This window comes from Eubalaena glacialis, chromosome 3, assembly GCF_028564815.1.
Source record: "Eubalaena glacialis isolate mEubGla1 chromosome 3, mEubGla1.1.hap2.+ XY, whole genome shotgun sequence".
NCBI lineage: Eukaryota > Metazoa > Chordata > Mammalia > Artiodactyla > Balaenidae > Eubalaena > Eubalaena glacialis.
The window spans coordinates 150,619,402-150,638,966 of NC_083718.1; the positions used below are offsets into that span (position 1 = coordinate 150,619,402).

The following is a 19,565-nucleotide window of genomic DNA, read 5'->3' on the forward strand; positions in this document are numbered from 1 at the left end:
GAAGGCTCTCAAAGGGGGGTCTGATGAGGAAAAATCGGGGATAAGGGACAAGATAAGGGGAGATAAGGTGGTGTTATACTTCATCATCAGAGAAGAAAATAACTCCTCTTACTCAAGACTTCAAGGGCTCAAGACCTTTCCTTACTAAGTAGCAGAGTCCCAAATACTGAGCTATGGCAGCAGCTTAATTTTGTGGACATTTAGAAATCAAATTGCATGGTGGTGTTCTGTGTATATGGATTCCATCTGAAGGATCTTGATAAATGAGATCAAAGAACAAGCAAGGCATGATGAAAAAACCACAGGCTTAGTCAGGTACAGAAAAAGTCTTCTGGGCTCCTATAACATCCCATACAAACTCTTTATTATTGGACTTTTCTTGCTGAATATTATATTTCTCATCTCTTTCCCCCTGGATTATAAACCCTCCAGGGCAAGAACCCCATCTCATGTTCTGTAAGGTCCCTTTCTAGCCCTAAAATACCATCATTGTAGTAGGCAGAATGAATCCCCAAAGATGTCCAAACCCTAATCCCTAGAGCCTGTGAATAGTTACATTATATGACAAAAGAGATTTTGCAGATGTAATTAAGGTTATGGACCTTAAAATAGGGAGATCATCCCGGATTAACCAGGTGGTTCTAACCTAATCACATGAGCTCTTAAAAACAGAGAACTTTCTCTGGCTGGAGGTAGGAGATGAGGCAGAAGGGGAGATCAGAGAGATCTGAAATGTGAGGACTTGACTAGCTTTAAAGATGCAGGAAACACAGGCAGCCTCTAGAAGCTGAGAACTACCCCTGGCTGCCAGCAAGGATACGGGGACTTCAGTCCCACAGCCGCATGCAACTGAATTCTGCCAACATCCTGAACGAGCATGGAAGCAGATTCTCTCCCAGAACCTCTAGATAAGAAGTTAAGCCACTAAGTTTGTGGTAATTTGTCACAGTAGCAATAAAAAAAACTAACACAAACACAACTAGAACTGGTTCATTGTACAGCAGCATTCTCCTACACATCGTTTCACTTAATCTTCCCAAGCATGATGGGATTATTGCCCCCTTATTTTAGGAAATTGATGCTCAGGGAGGATAAGTAACCTGCTCAGGTGACCAGCTAATGAGTATGTACTTGAGTCAGAATTCAAACTCAGGCCTTCTGGTTCCAACTCCAGTGAGAGGTGTCTCCTACACCGCAGCTACCATTTGGTGGCTTTCAGATTCTCCTACCTTAAGCTAAATAAAAAACAGACTAAAAAAAAAAAAGAAAAGAACAAACAAACAAAAATTCAGGCTGCTTTTACATTGTGAAAACTTAAAAGCTTCTGAATACTCATTTCCTTCTGTTTCTTCCGAAGGTATCTAGTAAGTCAGGGAACCCGTCAGGGTATAAACAAGTACATATAAAAAGATATCAAAGTCTTCTTTCTGACACATAGAAGAAAAAAGATTTTGATAAATGGGATAAAGAGAAATCCTCAAGACTGGCTGTCAATAAAATATTTCCTCCCATTCAGATGCTCCTTCGGCCACTGTTGAGGTACATCTTCCGCAATGAAATGCCCTGCTTTGCCAGATTCGTTTAGGATCTTCTCTGTGGTTGGTGCGTTCAGTCCTCTCATGACCAATTATTACTGTCAGGAAATTCAACTGATTTTCAGTCTGAAATTTTCCTTTCTATACTTCTCATTACTTCTAATAACTAAGCAAAATAATCCCCTCCCCCTTTGGTCTTTGCACCTCTCAAGTATTTGTGAACTGTTATCACACCCTGCCCTTGGGTATCATTTTGCCAAGGGGAAGGCTCCTTTCAGCCTGCCTAAGTCAGCCGTTCTCTTATACTGCTCTGCCTTCCTGTCCAAAATTCGTGTCCATATATTCCAGTTCTAAATGAGGTGTTTAATCTTGAACCGAGTGTTCTGTACACTATAGAAGGTGCCATATTCTAAAAAGTGAATTATACAATAACTTACAAAGAAAAAGAAAACCTACCACTGTTTGGTAGTTGATTAGAAAACTGTAGCACTTACTGCTTCTCTGCCTGCAGCTTAAATAAACAGCAGACTACAATGAATTTCCCCCAATTTTACATAAAAGTTTATGGCCACAAATTCAGGAATTAAAAGGTCAAGCATTTACTAGATGTTGCTGAAAACAGCACTGTGAATATTTACAAAGTATTTAAATGATTATTAATAGAATAGATAGACTAAGTGGACATTGCTTTTTGCAATACATTGCTTTTTGCAATAAGTTTTGGATATGTTACATTAAAAAAATATTTCTCCAAGAAGTCTGGCTAAAGTTTCCGTACCAGAGTAAACTTCCTGCCAAATGGAATCAGACACCACATTTCTTAAGGGCCAGAAATCTGGCCCAATAGTCTCTGTTCTTACCAAGAACTAAAGAGCTGTTTGTTTGCAGCAGTCTCCAGATAGATATTAATACTGGACCTTTCCAGTAGATTTTGTAACTCTCTATTGAGAAAAACTCTAAAATTTGGCCAGACATGGCTGTGGTTCCTGATAGCACATAAATCTTTCAGGGCCCTCATTAGCTGTTTAGTAGTATACCCAAAGTTCTTAATTCACATCAGTGTGGTCTCTAAACAAACTCAATCCCAGAGTAAGTCTCTAAACAAACTCAATCCCACAGAGCAAGTTACCCAGAGGTACAATCTGGCTAATTACCCTTTTTTCCCCCAGTCAATAAAATCAAGCAACTTCTTTGTGTTCAAAAAGCAACCATGCCATGGACAGCTAGAACTGTAATCTTTGGATGAAATGCAAACCTTCTGAAAGTCTACACAATCCTATATTCACTCAGTTACAGAGACTATTAAATTTTAACGAATCTTGAGAAAAATGTAAGATGACAGTCAACGAGGAATGCAAATTGTCCCCAATCCTGAAGTTAGCTGATTATCTGAACTCAAAGGATTATCACAAAATGTTCCAATGAATAAATTCCTTCATGTTAAAAAAATTTCTCAAATAACATTAGGCACCATCTATTGAGTACGTGACATTTTACAGCTACAACTGCTAATCCTCACAACCAGCAAGGTAGGCATTATTATTCTCTTTTTACAGAGTGAGAAACAGGCTCAGAGTCATTATCAGCTCAAGGAAGGTCCCAATCTTTAAGTGCCAGAGCTAGGACCAAAACCCTCATCTGATAGGCCCCAAGTTTTCCCACTATACCAGGCTGCTCTAAATGTATTATTTTCTCAAACTGCTAAAGTTTCAGAAGATAAAGCGGTTACTTACAGGATTTAACTTCGTTTCTTTTTTCTAGGGTGACACAGATGAAGAAAACAGAAGGAGTGTATGTTTATATGTAACTGAACCTTTTACAAGGTATATTACAATTTTAAAGAACTTTAATGGATTGTTGTCTACTCATTTGTCTGAGAAACCTTTGCTGATGCTTACTTTGGTAGACATGGTATTAATACTAGAGACAGAGGTGAATAACAGTTTCTGCCCTCAAGGTGTTCACAGTCTAATGAGACTATTTTAAAAAATATGAACAGTGCCCCCCTTGTGCAGAGGAAGAAACTAAAGTCTGACGAAGCTTAAAGCCTTGTCCTAACTTAGCTTCCAGGAGGCAGACAGGACCTGATCTGAGATTCTTCTGATCCCATCTCAGTGACTCCTCCGTCACCTCCACACTCAACTTCCTAATCATGTGCTCCATTACTGTTCTTCTACATATGCAACAAGGATTACAGAAACCTGAGATTTTTAATTCATCTGGACAAGTACAGCAAGAAGACTAATGATTTTAATGTACCCAGAACCAACTAGGCCACTTTGTTTTTTACAAACATGTAATAAAACTACAAATAAACTGACTTTTCTGATTACTTCAGGCTGCTTCAATCTTAAGTTGAAAGACTGTTCTGAGAAGCTGCAAATATTTTCAAAGAAATAGCAAGATAGCACTTCCCTGGTGGTGCAGTGGTTAAGAATCCGCCTGCCAATGAAGGGGACACGGGTTCGAGCCCTGGTCCAGGAAGGTCCCACATGCCGCAGAGCAACTAAGCCCGTGCACCACAACTACTGAGCCCACGTGCCACAACTACTGAAGCCTGCGCGCCTAGAGCCCGTGCTCTGCAACAAGAGAAGCCACCGCAATGAGAAGCCCATGCACTGCAACGAAGAGTAGCCCCCGCTCACCGCAACTAGAGAAAGCCTGCATGCAGCAACGAAGACCCAACACAACCAAAAATAAATAAATAAAACTGAGTCTTTAAAAAAAAAAAAAGAAATAGCAAGATAAGTCCGGCTAAAGAGGAATTTTTAATGTTCTCTTTCAACATCGGGGCAACAGAAGGTCACTGTCATAGAGAATGCATTGCTATGATGAGGCTCCTATCTTCAGAAAAACCCCCTGTGAATATGAAATTGTTATTCAGCTTATCTCATTCATTCACTTTATGACTGTAAGCCAAGACTTTGCACCGGGGGTATCAAAATGGACGCATGAAATGCAGTCCCTGCCCTTAAGGAGCTCTCTGTTCGGTGGGAGACAGAAACATATTACTACAAAGGAATGATTACGTAGTGTTTGTTTTTTTGTTTTGTTTTTGTGTGTATGTGTGTGTGTATGTGTGTATGTGTGTGGCAAAGAGGGACAACTTCCTGAAAGCTAAGGCATGAAAAGGATGAAAAGGAATTTGCCAAGTGGATAAAGTGGCAGGCAGCAGAGAGAGAATGGTGAGGGTGGGCACAGAGAACAGCCTGTGCAAGATGACCTAATCTAGAACTGAAAGTATTAGCTAATGTGCTTGCTCTGTACTAATCACTTGGAAACTGAACATATCACTACCAAATGGAACTTTTCTGTTCTTGTTTTTCGTAGCTCTTTATGAAACCAATTCCAATCCAGCACTGAAACTGATTTTGTAGTAATCACCCATGACTTCCATGTTGCCAAATTTAATCCAGTAGACACTTTTCAGACATCATCCTAACTGACCTCACAAGCAGCACAGGACACAGTTGACCACTGCCACTTTTAGGCTGTATCTTTTCTCAGGAAATTTTCCTCCACCTCTTTAGTCCTTTGTCCTCATACCCCTTGCCAGATCCTCCTCCTCTACCTGATCTCTAACAGCTGGGGTTCCTCAAGGCGTACTCTAATCCCCCTTCTTCCCTCCCCAGGTGACACCATCCATTCCTGTGGCTTTAAATACCACCCATATGCTCATGACTTCCAAAAGTGCATCTGCAAGCTGACCCCACCTCTGAGCTCCAGTCTTGTAAATGCAGCTGCCTCCTTGATATCTCCACCTGGAAATCTTTTCAGGCATCTCAAAGTTAACAAGTTCAAAAGTGGAGTTTATTATTTCAACCACTCTCCCTAAAACCTGCTGTCCCCTCCTCATTCCAGTCATGACCCACCATTCACCTGGCCAGTCACTGGAAGCCATTCTTGCCCCTATATCCAGTCACCAAGTTCTGTCAGCTCTACCTCTGCCTAATTTCCACATCTAAGTCCACCACTGACACCCTAGTCCAGGACACCATCTTCTTGCACCTTCCATTCTCCAGCCCTGTACTCCCAGTACATTCTCCACACAGCAGCTACAGTGACAGTTTAAATTATTTCATTCCCCTGCCTAGAGCCCTTCTGTGATGGTCATCAGTTCCTTCAGAAATAATCCAACTCCATTCTCTTCTTCTGATACATGGTAAGATTGTGAAGTTAGGTGAGGCATGTGACTTTCTTCCGACAATGAAATGGGAGCAGTGCTCCAGACAGAAGTGCTCCATTAGCCTGGGTTCTAGACTTAGGATATGAAGGTGAAGTGGATATGCAGCATGAGTGAGAAAGAAACACATGTAAAGCTACACCTTCAACAGCTCCCAACTGCACTAAGAATGAAATACAAATGCCATACCGTAATGAACAGATTCCAATATAACTGGCTTCTGTGTATCTATCCAGCCTCATCTTGGGCCTGTCCTTCTGGGTCATTATATTCCACTCACACTGGCCCTCTTGCAATTTCTAGAACAAGCCAGGTGTCTTTCCCCCTTTCCTGCATGGTTCTTTGCACGGTTCACTCCTCAACCTGTAGATCTCAGCTTACATATTACCTCCTCAGAGATGTCTCCCTTAACCACTGTATCATAGTGAGTCAAAGTCACTATGACTCTCCATGACAGCACTCTGACCATCTCCTGCACGGCACATCAGTCTGTAATAATTATTCATCTTTTTGATTTGACTGAGGAGCTCACTGCTGTCTCCAGTGCTTAGCATTACCCTCAATATGGTACCCAATATATGATAGGCACTTAAGAAATATTTGTTCAGTGAATGAACAAATGAGAAAAGACTCAAAAAGTGGGACATAAAAAAAAAAACAAACACACTACAGACATCTTATCACATATCACAGAGGCAAAAGGTGGGGAGAGGAAGGGAACTCACATTTCCAGTAAGGGAACTAAGAATGACTACGATGTACACCTAACACTAATTTAGGTACTTTACATATGTTACCTCTCTAGATTCTCAATAATCCTAGGAAGTCAATATTAATATCTCCACTTTCCAGATCAGGCAACTGAGGCTCAACCTGTGCAAGCAGCAAAACCAGTATCAGTTTTAACCCAGACCTGTTAACCTCTTTCCTCCAAACCATGATGCTTCCCTAGAAATTAAACTGCTACTATATTTTTATCATTAAGTACTTTTCTATTATACATATAAATTGTATTTATATATGGATACATCTCTACCCCAAGAACAAGTTTTTGTTTTTCTTTTTTTGTTTGTTTTTGTTTTTTTCAGGTTCATCCTAAAGCCTAAAACAAACATCTCCTGCTATCTGGGACAAGTGAAGGCAGAAAAATGCAGCAAATCCAAACTACAAATAAATCAGACATTTTGTTGGAACTTTTTTCTTGAAGTCTTTTTTCTTCTCAGAGTAAAAAGCCTCTATGATTAGGAAGTCTGTGTTCTGAACTGATTTTATGGGACTTGAGATCAACTTATACTGCCTTAATTTACCATCTTGTCCCATCCCCAAATGCTGTTCTGCTGGTCACAGAACATGCAAAGCTAAATGGCCTAGGAGGATCGGATCCACAGTCCTGATTTGATTAGTAGAGGCTCCAAACATCTAAACAAGCAAAATGAAACCACCTGGCTTTTTACCTCTGACCACCTTTGGGTGAAGTAAACGTGTTAACAGCAGAAAGGTGGGACCTGGATAACTCCCAAACAGTTCTACTGGGCTCTGAGTAGACTCACAGGATTATCAGAACAGAAGGGACCTTAAAGACCATCTTAAATGCCCTCTTTTAACAGGTTAGCAAACAGGCTAGCAAACAGTTAGCAAGCAAGCTAGCAGACAGTTACTTATTTGCCTAAGAGAAACAAGACTCCTGGCTCCTAGTCAAGTGCTCTTTCTACCACAACACATCACCTCCCTAATCAAGAGCTAGTGACTGATTATGCCAAAGTAACCAGTAGATAGTAGTCTAGATAACACAGATTGTAAATCCCCAATGTTTCTCTTACTCTCTATCATTTAGAAAACCCTGAACAAAAAGAACATACACAATAAAAACAAAGGAGATGAGGAAGAGCTATTTTAATTTTCTATTAAACATTCTTCCAAAAACATTATTTTACCCCATATCTTACTGAGTTAATAGAAATAACATTAGCATTAGAAAAACTAGGAAGGTAAAAGTAGGGAAAACACATCACATGCCAAAGTCTGATATGAAATTTACCTTTTAAAAAAAAGGAATAAAAAGCAATATTCCTTTAAATTGAATAAAAAAAAACTAGGAAGGTAAATTAAATGTGGCTTGTTAAACTAAACATATGAAAAGGGAAAATTATAACAAAGGAAGGAGAGTTTTACAAATTTAATTAAATTAATATGAGATTATAATTTGAAAACTGTGCATCTCAAAGCAAACTTTATTTGTTCAATTATTTTTAACAACAGTGTTTTATGATTCTAATACATTGATTTTTTTCCAAGAAGGAAACTCACTTAAAAATATTTTTGTTTTAAAAAATAGGCCTGTGTTCAGCTATATATTTTTTCTCCCAAGCCTTGATCATATTTCTTTGATTTGGGAAGAAAATACTGTTTTGATGGCATGAAATGCAAAATTGTAAAGATTTTTTTAAAAAAACGTCCCAGTACAGAATTTTTTAAATTATCAATGGAAAACAGATTAAGGTCATTAAGTGCACAACACTAATTACTGGCCAGCTACTGGTATTCTGTTTCTTCCCTAGTTCTCCCAAGGAAAACTTAAATTGAATCTTCAGCAAATATACTTTATAAGCAAAATGAGAGCTTTTGTTTACATAGTTTTTGGATTTTGCTATTCCTAATTTTATTCTAAAACTCAATTTTACCCCAAACCATAATTACCATATTAACTTTGTAATGCACAGTTGTATGCAATTCAGCAAAGCAGTAGTACACCATCAGGTTCTATTCACCCAGAGCTTAGGAAAAACAGGATTGGTCACACCCATTTAAAAACAAATACGCTATTTGCCAATGTGTAGTTTCAATCTAAGTTCTGACAATGAAATATATGGATATATATCTATATATCTCATCTTGATTTTCAAAGGTAGGCAAAGAGAGTTCTTCACAGTTTAGCTTTGCCTGGCTGAAGCTGAAGATTTTGTAACTTCATAGCCAGACCCATGTTGCCAGTGATTTTCAATTTACCTTGAAAGAAGGCCTGCGAGGAAGAAGAAAGAAAATTTATCATTTGGTGTTTTTTGTTTTGAGACCGCTGATATCTCTAGACTATCCAGCCTTGAGATGATTTATTTATCCAGGTCTCTTAAACTTTCTTCAAAATATGAAACTTGGCTTTCAGGAATAGATTTAGAACCAGAGTCTTCAAAAGGACGAATTTGTAAAAGTCATGCTTTTTATAGAGCTGTCAAAAGGCATCTTTCCCAAATGTGTTCTCTTAAAAATTGAGCCTGCCTTTACCTGCCTTCCTCAAAGGTGGTAAATTTTCCAAATATTAGGCAGAGTGGATTCATACTAGACCGATTTTGTTTAAAAACATTACACATTTGTTCAGTGGGTCTGCTAGCAGAGAGAAAAAGCACATGCATAACACACTTATGAACTCTTGGGATTCAATACAATGCAGATGAAATGTCACCATTTTTCTCCCTTTTTTGGTCTACATGATAAAGATTTATTCCCTACAGAGGGAGGCCAGGCAGACTGCTGAGACTGAGGTGCCTGTGTTAATCTTTGGCTCAATAAGAAGAATCAAACCAATCCCAAGTGCAGAGCCACAGTTTGTTCCATTTAACAACTGCCTGGGATTAGATCACATGATGTTTGCTAAATTTATCATGTAACAAAATCCCAGGAAAACTTTAAAGAAATAGCAAAATTGGGAACATAGCATGATTTCCCTGCTACGATCTCAGTCTTTTAACTCAATTCTTAAAATAAGGAAAAGCTACAGGAAAAGTTCTGGTAGTCTTAGCTTCCTAACAAGTACATTCATTAAGAAGTGAGGGCTCTTCTGCCTCATCCATAGGAAATCTCAGAGCTCTGCTTTCTCTACACCTTCTGGTGAGGGTGACTAATTCCTTTTTTTTTTCTCCTCTGTCTGGACAAACTAAATATTTCTTTCTATATGGCACACAGCCTTCTGTCTGATGACTTTAAGGTCAGGTGTCTCAGAACACAATATATTTAACATATGTCCTTCAAAAATATGGACCAGTAGTACCTAGAAGAGAAACTCACCATATTTCCCTTTTCTTAATTAAAAGAGGAAATGACTTTTCATTTAATAAATGAGTCTTCACTTTTTAGAGAATCCGAACATAAGAATCATTTAAATCTGGCCCCTAAGGTGTTCTTCATGTGCTTTCTGCTGGAGAGCACATTGCTTTGTTTCAACTGTAGCCAAACACTGAAATTATAATTTCCACTGCATTTAATGGTTTCCAGTCAAATCTTCTACTGAGCATAAGGGAAGGCCATCAGCACATTAACAGAAACGTCTCCTATTTTTATCTTTAATTCCTTTGGGTGCTAACAGGTGTTCAGGAAAAGTAAGCTGACACTTCACTCCCCAAAATGGGTGGTAAACAGATAAACTGAGAGAACGAGGGCAGCTGAGTGCGAAGCCTGACCACACTGCCAAGGAGGTGCATGGTGTGCACCGTGGAATAAGCAGCGGTGGGTGGGAAGGAGGACGTCGGCCAGCTCCGAGATTGGTGGCCTCTGTTCTGTCCAGATTTTTGGAGAGGGCGCAGTGGGTGGAAATGTCAATGTCAATGGTGTGTATTCAGTTGAAACATCACAGATGCAAGTCTCTCACTTGTCCACGCATCAGCTGAAATATGCTTAGTTGCTTAGAAAAAGCATTTTTAAAAGGAATACGAGTAGGAGTCAGATTTAGTTGTTTTATCCAATCTTTCAAATTACTAGGGTACCACAGGAACAAGACCTAAAACAAATCAGGCTGAGGCAACAACAAAAAAATAAGGTTACAGTGGAAAGCAGCATTTTAGCTTCCTTTGTGTTATCTATGGATAATGTATATCAAGTCTGTTCAACACTGTACAACTAAAGAAGACCCTTGACAATCTGGGGGCCTGGAAAATCTACACAAGGCATAAATACATTTTAGACAAATGCAAATTAATTGTGAAAACCCAAAAACGCAAGGCATCATGCTAAGTTCTGGAGACACAAAGATGAACAAGATGTGCTTTGTTCCCTTGAGATACACACAATCTAATAGGGAAGAGATAGGCACATTATGACTAGTATAATGAGACAAGAGCCAGGCTAGCAGTCCAGTAAGTGGCCCAGAAGAGGGACTGACTATAGCTCCCCAACAATGTGGTAGGAGGTCTTTGGACATAACATCTAAGTTCATTTTGAAAGGCAAGGAGTTCGTCAAGGAAGGACAGCTCAGGCAAAAAAAAGAGCACGGGCAAAGATACGAAATGTAAAAGAGCATGCCTTTGTTCACACCGGTCCCTCCTTCTATCTGATGGCTCCTACTCTCCATCTGTGCACTGCTAACTCCTAATCACTCCCAGGACTCAGCCAAGCATTGTTTCCTCTGTGAAGCCTTCTCTGATGGCCCAGGAAGATGTGGCTTCTCCTTCATCCATCCTCCCCGACCACAAGTAAGGCAGGGCACCTTGGATATTTGGCTGCACTTACTTTTTTTTTTTTTAAGTTTTTTTAAAAAATTTATTTATTTATTTATTTTTGGCTGCATTGGGTCTTTGTTTTTCTTTTATAATCTTTTATATTTATTATGTAGTTACTTTTATTTTTTTATTTATTTATTTTAAAATTTATTTATTTATTTTTGGCTGTGTTGGGTCTTCGTTTCTGTGCGAGGGCTTTCTCTAGTTGCGGCGAGCGGGGGCCACTCTTCATTGCGGTGCGCGGGCCTCTCACTATTGCGGCCTCTCTCGTTGCGGAGCACAGGCTCCAGACGCGCAGGCTCAGTAGTCGTGGCTCACGGGCCCAGTTGCTCCGCGGCATGTGGGATCTTCCCAGACCAGGGCTCGAACCCGTGTCCCCTGCATTGGCAGGCAGACTCTCAACCACTGCGCCACCAGGGAAGCCCGGGTCTTTGTTGTTGTGTGCAGGCTTTCTCTAGCTGCGATGAGCAGGGGTTAATCTTCGTCGCGGTGTGCGAGCTTCTCATCGCGGTGTCTTCTCTTGTTGCAGAGCACGGGCTTTAGGCACGCGGGCTTCAGTAGTTGTGGTGCACGGGCTCAGTAGTTGTGGCTCGCGGGCTCTAGAGCGCAGGCTCAGTAGTTGTGGCGCACGGGCTTAGTTGCTCCACAGCATGTGGGATCTTCCCGGACCAGGGCTCAAACCCGCGTCCCCTGCATTGGCAGGCAGATTCTTAATGACTGCACCACCAGGGAAGCCCTGCACTTACTCTTTTGCAGACCTGTCTCGTACCAAACTGTGGACGCCCTGAGCATGGGAACTATTTCTTCTACATCTGGACATTTCCAGCACACAGGGCATCGTCTGGCACATCATTAGCTTCACAACTGTCTGTCATTTGTTAAGTGAACATTTGGGGAACACTGAGTTTTGTGGGTTTGACCACTTTGCACTTTATGGGATGAGGCTGAGGTAGGTGATGAAGTGAAACGGGCTAAAACCCACCTAAGAAAAGGATATAAGCGCCATCATACTTACTGACTGAGGATTCATTTTACCAGTCATCAAAGCCAGTAAGTCCGAGTCAGCCATTGTAATTGTGCAGTCGGCCTTCTTATCTAAAACAGAGACATGCAGAAGGAAGGAGAAAAGGGGAGTGTTCAGTTTCATGTATACATTTTAGTCAAAAGCCACTGACTGCAACAGAATCACATCCAGAATTAGTGTGGGCAAATGGGCACTCACATACACTCTATGGCAGCCTGGTGAAATGTGACATAAATCACAAGCAACCTCAGTATTTAACAAGAGGGAATTTATTAAATAAATCATGGTATATTCATATAATGGGATACAATGCAGTCATTAGATGATGTGGATCTACATTTTATTGACCTGAAAAGATATTTATGTTATACTCTTCATGATACTGTTATATAAGCCAGTTACAAAACAAACTGTAAGAATGGACCCAAGTTTTGCTCAAAAACAGATATTCAATTATGTATGTATAGGAAAAACATCTGTAAACTTGGAGACCAATATATTAGTAATAGCTACTGTGGCACACAGACTCTAAGGTGACCCCTGTGATCCCTGCCTTCTGGTATTCATGCCTTTGTATAATCCCCTACTCTCGAGTGTGGGCAGGACCTGTGACTTGCTTCTAGCCTGCAGAATGTGGCAAAGGTGATGGGCTGTCATTCCTGTGTTCTGTTACACTGTATAAGACTCTGTCTTGCTGGCTCTCTCTCACTCTCCTGCTGGCCTTGAATAAGCTAGCTGCTATACTGTGAACTGCATACTGCATATGGAGAGGGCTACATGGCAGGGTACTGACCTTTAGGAGCTGAGGGCAGACTCTTGACCAATAACCAGTAAAAAACTAAAGCTATCATTCTCACAGCTACAAGGAAGTTAATTCTGCCAGCAACATCAGTGAACTTGGACACGAACCACTTCCCCAGTCAAGTCTCTAGATGAGAACTCAGCCCTGGCCAACACCCTGACTGTGGCCTGCGACGCCCTATGCAGAGGACCCAGCTAAGCTGTCCTCAGCCAACTTACCCATGGAAGCTGTGAGGTAATAAATAAATGTGTGCGTTTTTTTAAACCACTAAGTTTGTGGTAATTTGTTAGAAGATGAATAGTTATCTAGATCAGGGGTTAACAAACTTTTTCTGTAAAGGATCAGACACTAAATATTTTAGGATTTGCAGGCCACTAGGTCTCTACTGCAACTACTCAACTCTGCACCTGTAGCACAAGAGCAGCCATAGAGAATACATAAACAAATGAATGTAGCTGTATTCCAATAAAACTATTTTCAAAACAGGTAGCAGACCAAGAGGGATAAGATATTTGCAACTCACAGATCTAACAAAGAATTTGTATCCAGAAAATATAAAAAACTCCTATCACTCAATTAGAAAAGGTTAGATAGTTCAATACAAAAGTGGGCAAATAACATAAACAGGCACATACAAAAGATCTCCAAATGGTCAAAAAAAGCACATGAAACAGTGTTCAATTCCATTAGTCATCAGGAAAATGCAAATTAAAAGTACAGTTGAGATACTACAACATACCTACTAGAATGAATGGCTTAAAAAAAAAAAAAAGATAATACCCAGTGCTGGTGAGGATGAGGAACAACTAAAAGGTCAGAACAATGCTGGAGGGACTGTAAAATGGTACAGCCACTTTAGACAACAGTCTGGACATTTCTTAGAAAGCTAAACATACACATGCCATATGACCTACCAATCCCATTCTTAGGTGTTTACCAAAGAGAAATGAAAACATAAATCCACACAAAAACCTGTATGTGGATGCTCATAGTGGCTTTATTCAAATTGCCAAAAGCTGAAAAAAAACTAAATATACTCCAGCTGGTGAATGGATAAACTACTCAGCAACAAAAAGGAACAAACTACTGATAATACATGAAAGAAGCAGGCTCAAAAAGCTGCATACTGTATGATTCCATTTGCAGTTTATGACATTCTGGAAAAAGTGAAACTACAGGGACAGAAATCAGATCAGGGGTTGCCAGGGCCTGAGGGTGAGAGAAGGGGGTTGACTACAAAAGGACATGAGGACATTTTTTGGAAATATTCTATATCTTGATTTTTGGTAGTGGCTATACAACTGTATGCATTTGTCTAAATTCATAGAATTGTACACCTAAAAAAGGTAGATTTTATTGTATGTAAATTATACCTCAATGAACCTGACTTAAAAAAAAAAACTGACATTACCAAGTACTGTCAAAAATGTGGAGCAAATGAAACTCTCATATAATATGGAAGAGACTGTAAAATAGTATATCCATATCAAAAAACTGGCTATATGGTAGCTCATGACTTAGTATTTCTACTCCTGGTTATATGCCAAATGGAAATAAGTACATGTGTCCACTAAAAGACACATATGAGAATGTTTGTAACACCTTTATTCATAAGGCCACAAAATGGAAAACTGCGAAGATACAGCAAGCATGAACTGAATAAATAAATTCTGGTGTATTCACATAGTAAAAATGAACTACTGCTACATGCAACAATATAATAAACCTTACAATGCTGAGTGAAAGAAGCCACACCTAAAAGAGTAAATATTGTATGGTTCCATCTATATGAATTTCCAAAATAAATAATATCAACCTATGGTGACAATTTGGAATAGTGGTTCCTTTTGGGAGTGGATAGTGATGGGAGGTGGTGTCAGGGAGGTTTCTACAGTGCTGGCAACATTATGCATCTTGATCTGGGAGATGTATTCATCTGTTAACATTTATCAGGCTGTACACTACAGATTCATGCCCTTTCTTACAGGCTAGACTTCAGAAAACTTTTACACAAAACAAAACAAAAAAAAACAGGTGGCGGGATGAATTTGGCCCACAGGTCATAATTTGTCAACCCCTGATATAGATGGTAGGATTACAGGAGAGTAATTTTTTCATTTTGTTTCTCTATCTTTCCCAATTTTTTTGCACTTAAGTATGTATTACTATATAAAAACAAAGTTTTAAAAATATTAATTTTTTTATTGGAGTATAGTTGCTTTATAATGTTGTGTTAGTTTCTGCTGTACAACAAGGTGAATCAGCCATATGTATGCATATATCCCCTCTCTCTTGGACCTCTCTCCCACACCCCCCATCCCACCCATCTAGATCATCACAAAGCACCGAGCTAGCTATCTGTTTTACACATGGTAGTGTATATATGTCAATCCTAATCTCCCACCCTCCCCATCTCCCCGGTGTCCGCATGTCCGTTCTCTTCGTCTACGTCTCTATTCCTGCCCTGCAAATAGGTTTAAAATATTAATTTTAGTAGTATAACCAAAGTATAACGTAAAAAAGGCCATACCACAAAGACTCTAATATCTTATTGCTAAATCAGCAATGTCTACCTTGGACAAGTGCAAAAGGAAAAATTCACCAAGAAATCAAAATTTTCAGTAGTCAGTGTTTCAGGCAATCAATATAACAATAGTACTCTAATAGTACTACTACCACTAATAGTAATAATATCAAATTATGGTCCAATAGTTAGATAATCTGTGCCTTAATAAAAAAAGATAGGAGTTGCTATGGTCTGAATGTTTGTATCCCCTGCAAAACTCGTATTTTGAAATCCTAATGCCTGATGTGATGGTATTGGTAGGGAGGGCCTTTGGAAGGTCATGAGGGTAGAGCCCTTATGAATGGGATTAATGCCTTATAAAGAGGCTCCAGAGAGACCCCTAGCTCCTTCCATGATATAAGCCCACAGCAAGAAGGCACTGGATATGAACCAGGAAGAGGGCCCTCACCAAACGGGACCATACTGATGCCTTTATCTAGGACTTCCAGCCACCAGAGCTGTGAGAAGTAAATTTCTGTTGTTTATAAGCTACCCAGGCTGTGGTATGTTCGATATAGCAGCCCAAACAGCCTAAGATGGGGGTAAACTATGAAAGTACAGCATGCCTATATTATTAAATAATGAAAACAAGATTGAAAATAAAGTTTTTATTATATGTCTTAGGATGCAGAGATAGCCCATAAAAAGACTGTGATTCAATAGCCACTCCATCTTTGCCTGTAACAAAATTTTCTCTTATTACTTGAAAACAGGTCTGAAGTCTTAAAAATTAAGGTATTTACAACCTAGAAAATCCAGTTCTCTTGTAGATATATAACATCAAAGAGCAGGGAGAAAAAAAGCTAGCAAATTGAGATAACTGGACTTGATTCATAGTTGGATTAGATCCTAATATGCCAAAAAAAGGACTCATAGTTAATAAAAAGGTGACTTTAGGAAATAAATGCTGCTGCTGCTGCTGTTACTATATCAGCATTTACTGAGCTCTCACTATGCCGATTACTTCACATACCTGGAGTCATTTAATCTTTACAATAACCCTATGAGGGTCAGAGAGGTCAAACAACTTGCCCAAGGTCACACAGCTACTAAGTGGCTGAGCAAGGTATGAAAGCAGATTCCTGCTGCCAAAGCCCACACTCCCAACTCCTAAGCTCTATGGCTTCCCCCTGTTACAGGAAGAATACAAACATTCAACAGCTCAGTTTTAATTGAGCCTTCACCAATTCATCTGCATCTGATGTATCCCAGATGCTTTCTCAGCTCCCCTAGTCCTTTTGAGGAGTCACAGACAATTCCAATGTGTTTACGCAAAATTAATGTTTAATATATGGGTTGGGGAGGAAGCAATGATTTACTGAGCACTTACCATGCTGGGGCTTTACATACCTTATATCTCATTTAATCCCCACAACAGCTCCATGGATAGACATTATTCCCACCATTTTCTAGATGAGACAACTGGACTCAGGGAAGGTTTATACCTAGTAAGTGACAGAGCCGAGGTCTGAACCCAGGTTTCGGTATCTCCAAAGGCTATTCTCTTTCCCCTGTACCTTGGGGATGAGAGACTCTGAGGCTTTCTGTATCATGTTCCCCATTAAGGGGTAGGGTTGAGAACTCAAACAGGTGCTGAGAGGGAAGAATATACGAATGAAAGAATAATATATCGTGTTAAATTAATTAAAGTTGGCTTCCTGGAGATATGTGAGTCATTTCAAAGGAGAGGAGGGAAGGGCCGAATTCATGGAGAAACACCAGGCAGCAAGAAAAGATTATGGAAAAATGCACAAAGCCTAAAAGTCCTTGATATAACCATCTGTATCATTACCAAACTCTTAGAATACAAGCAAATGAAATACATTTAAGTAAATCTTACTCTGTTAACAGAAAGTAAACCTCTCAATAGTATGTACATGTCAAAAGATCTAGCAATTCTCTTTAAGATGCCAGTTCAAACTAGGACAGGTTATTAATGCTTTAACATAGCTGATCTCTTAACAAATGGTCATTTGTTGGCTGATGTAAAAGGAGCTGGCAATTTCCCATGGTAGCTTTTACTGGTAAGTCCATATTTCAACGCCACTCCTGGCTGCCAACAAGTATCAGTTTCAGCAGAAATTCAGGGTAAAACCCCTTCGGGTATGGGATGGGGCACCTAATGTGGGGAGAGCTCACTGCCAGAGTCCATATGCAGAGAGCAAGGTTTTTCTGAAAATTTGCCATATGTTTCCATAAGCATATAATCTTTCAAAACAAACAAACAATAACAACAAAACAGGAAACTTTTTCTTCAAAAATCTCCTTGGGGGCAGAGTCAAGATGGAGGAGTAGGAGGACACAGAGTTCGTGTCTCCTCACAACTAGGGCACCTACCAGGTACTGCTGGGGAACCACGGACACCTAAGGGGACGGGAGGAACCCCGAATGACCAGGTGGGAAGTGGCGGGGAGGGAGCGGGGAGGAGAAGTGGAGGTGGGACGGGACTGGCACCCCTGAGAGACGGCTTGGGGAGGGGAGGGGTTCTCACGCCTGAAGGAGCCCATCCACGGTGAGGGGAGCAACGGGGATGGGGAGAGACCCTTGAGAGGTCAGAGGATCGGAAGGGAAGTCAGCCAGCGTTCCCCCCACCCACTTGGGCCCTGGGGAGCCTACTGAGGTCCCAGGCATGATCCTCTGCCCTCCCAGACCCCCTCCAGCCGCCCGGGTCCTGAGGGCATGGGTGTGGAGTACAGGCCAGACAGGACGGTGTGCTGAAGGGTGGCTGGGGAAGGGTGGGGTTTCCATGCTCGGGAGGGGCCCACTCACAGTGAGGGGATCAGCGGGGACTGGGAGGATGGGAAGGGAACTAGGCCAGCTTTTCCCCCACACACTCGGGCCCCTGGGAGCCTGCTGAGGTCCCAGGCCAGATCCTCTGCCCTCCAAGGCCCCCTCCAGCTGCACTGGGCCTAAACCCCGCCCCTGTACTCCCACCCAGGGCCTTACCTCTGAACTCTGCTGTCCGAGGCCCCCTCCAGCCATGCTGCCTTTTCCTGCCTCGTGGATCCTGAGCATAGGCCCCACCCCCACCTAAGCTCTGCCCCCCACAGCCAAGCCCTTTTCCAGCCCTTTTTTCTTTTCTTTTCGGGGGGGGGGTGGTGGTTTGTGGTTGTGTTTTACCTTGTTGTTGTTGTTTCACTCATATATTTATTTTTTCTAACTTTTTAAAATTTTTCTAATTTTATTTTATTTTTTATTCTTTGTTATTGTACTGTTTCTTTTTTTTTTTTCTTTTGCTGCGCCGTGCAGCTTAAGGGATCTTGGTTCCCAGGCCAGAGGTCAGCCCTGAGCTCCTGCGGTGGGAGCGCGGAGTCCAAACCGCTGGACTAACAGAGAACCTCAGACCTCAGGGAATATTAATAGGAGTGAGATCTCCCGGAGGTCCTCATCTCGGCACCAAGACCCAGATCTATCCAACTGCAAAAACTCCAGCACTGGACGCCTCAGGCCAAACAACCAGTAAGACAGGAAACACAGCCCCACCCGTCAAAAAAATGAGACAACAAAAAAATATATTACAGATGAAAGAGCAAGGTAAAAACCTACAAGACCAAATAAATGAAGAGGAAATAGGCAACCTACCTGAAAAAAGAATTCAGAGTAATGATAGTAAAGATGATCCACGGGCTTCCCTGGTGGTGCAGTGGTTAGGAATCCGCCTGCCAATGCAGGGGACACAGGTTCATGTGCCGTGGAGCAACTAAGCCCGTGTGCCACAACAAATGAGCCTGCGCTCTGCAGCCCATGACCCACAACTACTGAGCCCGTGTGCCACAACTACTGAAGCTCATGTGCCTAGAGCCCGTGCTCCGCAACAAGAGAAGCCACCGCAATGAGAAGCCTGCGCACCACAACGAAGAGCAGCCCCCGCTCACTGCAATTAGAGAAAGCCTGTGCATAGCAGTGAAGATGCAATGCAGCCAAAAATAAATTAATTAACTTAAAAAAAAAGATGATCCAAAATCTCAG

General features: G+C 41.0%; 1 protein-coding gene across 1 annotated transcript in view; it reads right to left on the reverse strand.

The window, feature by feature from the left end:
- Positions 1–7,651: 7,651 nt before the first annotated feature.
- SCP2 (sterol carrier protein 2) overlaps positions 7,652–19,565 on the reverse strand; it is a 154,989-nt gene continuing 143,075 nt past the window's right edge. Inside the window, exons 15-16 of the mRNA XM_061186583.1 lie at positions 12,220–12,299; positions 7,652–8,737 (exon numbers count right to left, since the gene is read on the reverse strand). Coding sequence (XP_061042566.1) covers positions 8,642–8,737; positions 12,220–12,299 — 176 coding nt within the window. The 3' untranslated portion in view covers positions 7,652–8,641. The remainder of the gene's footprint in view (positions 8,738–12,219; positions 12,300–19,565) is intronic.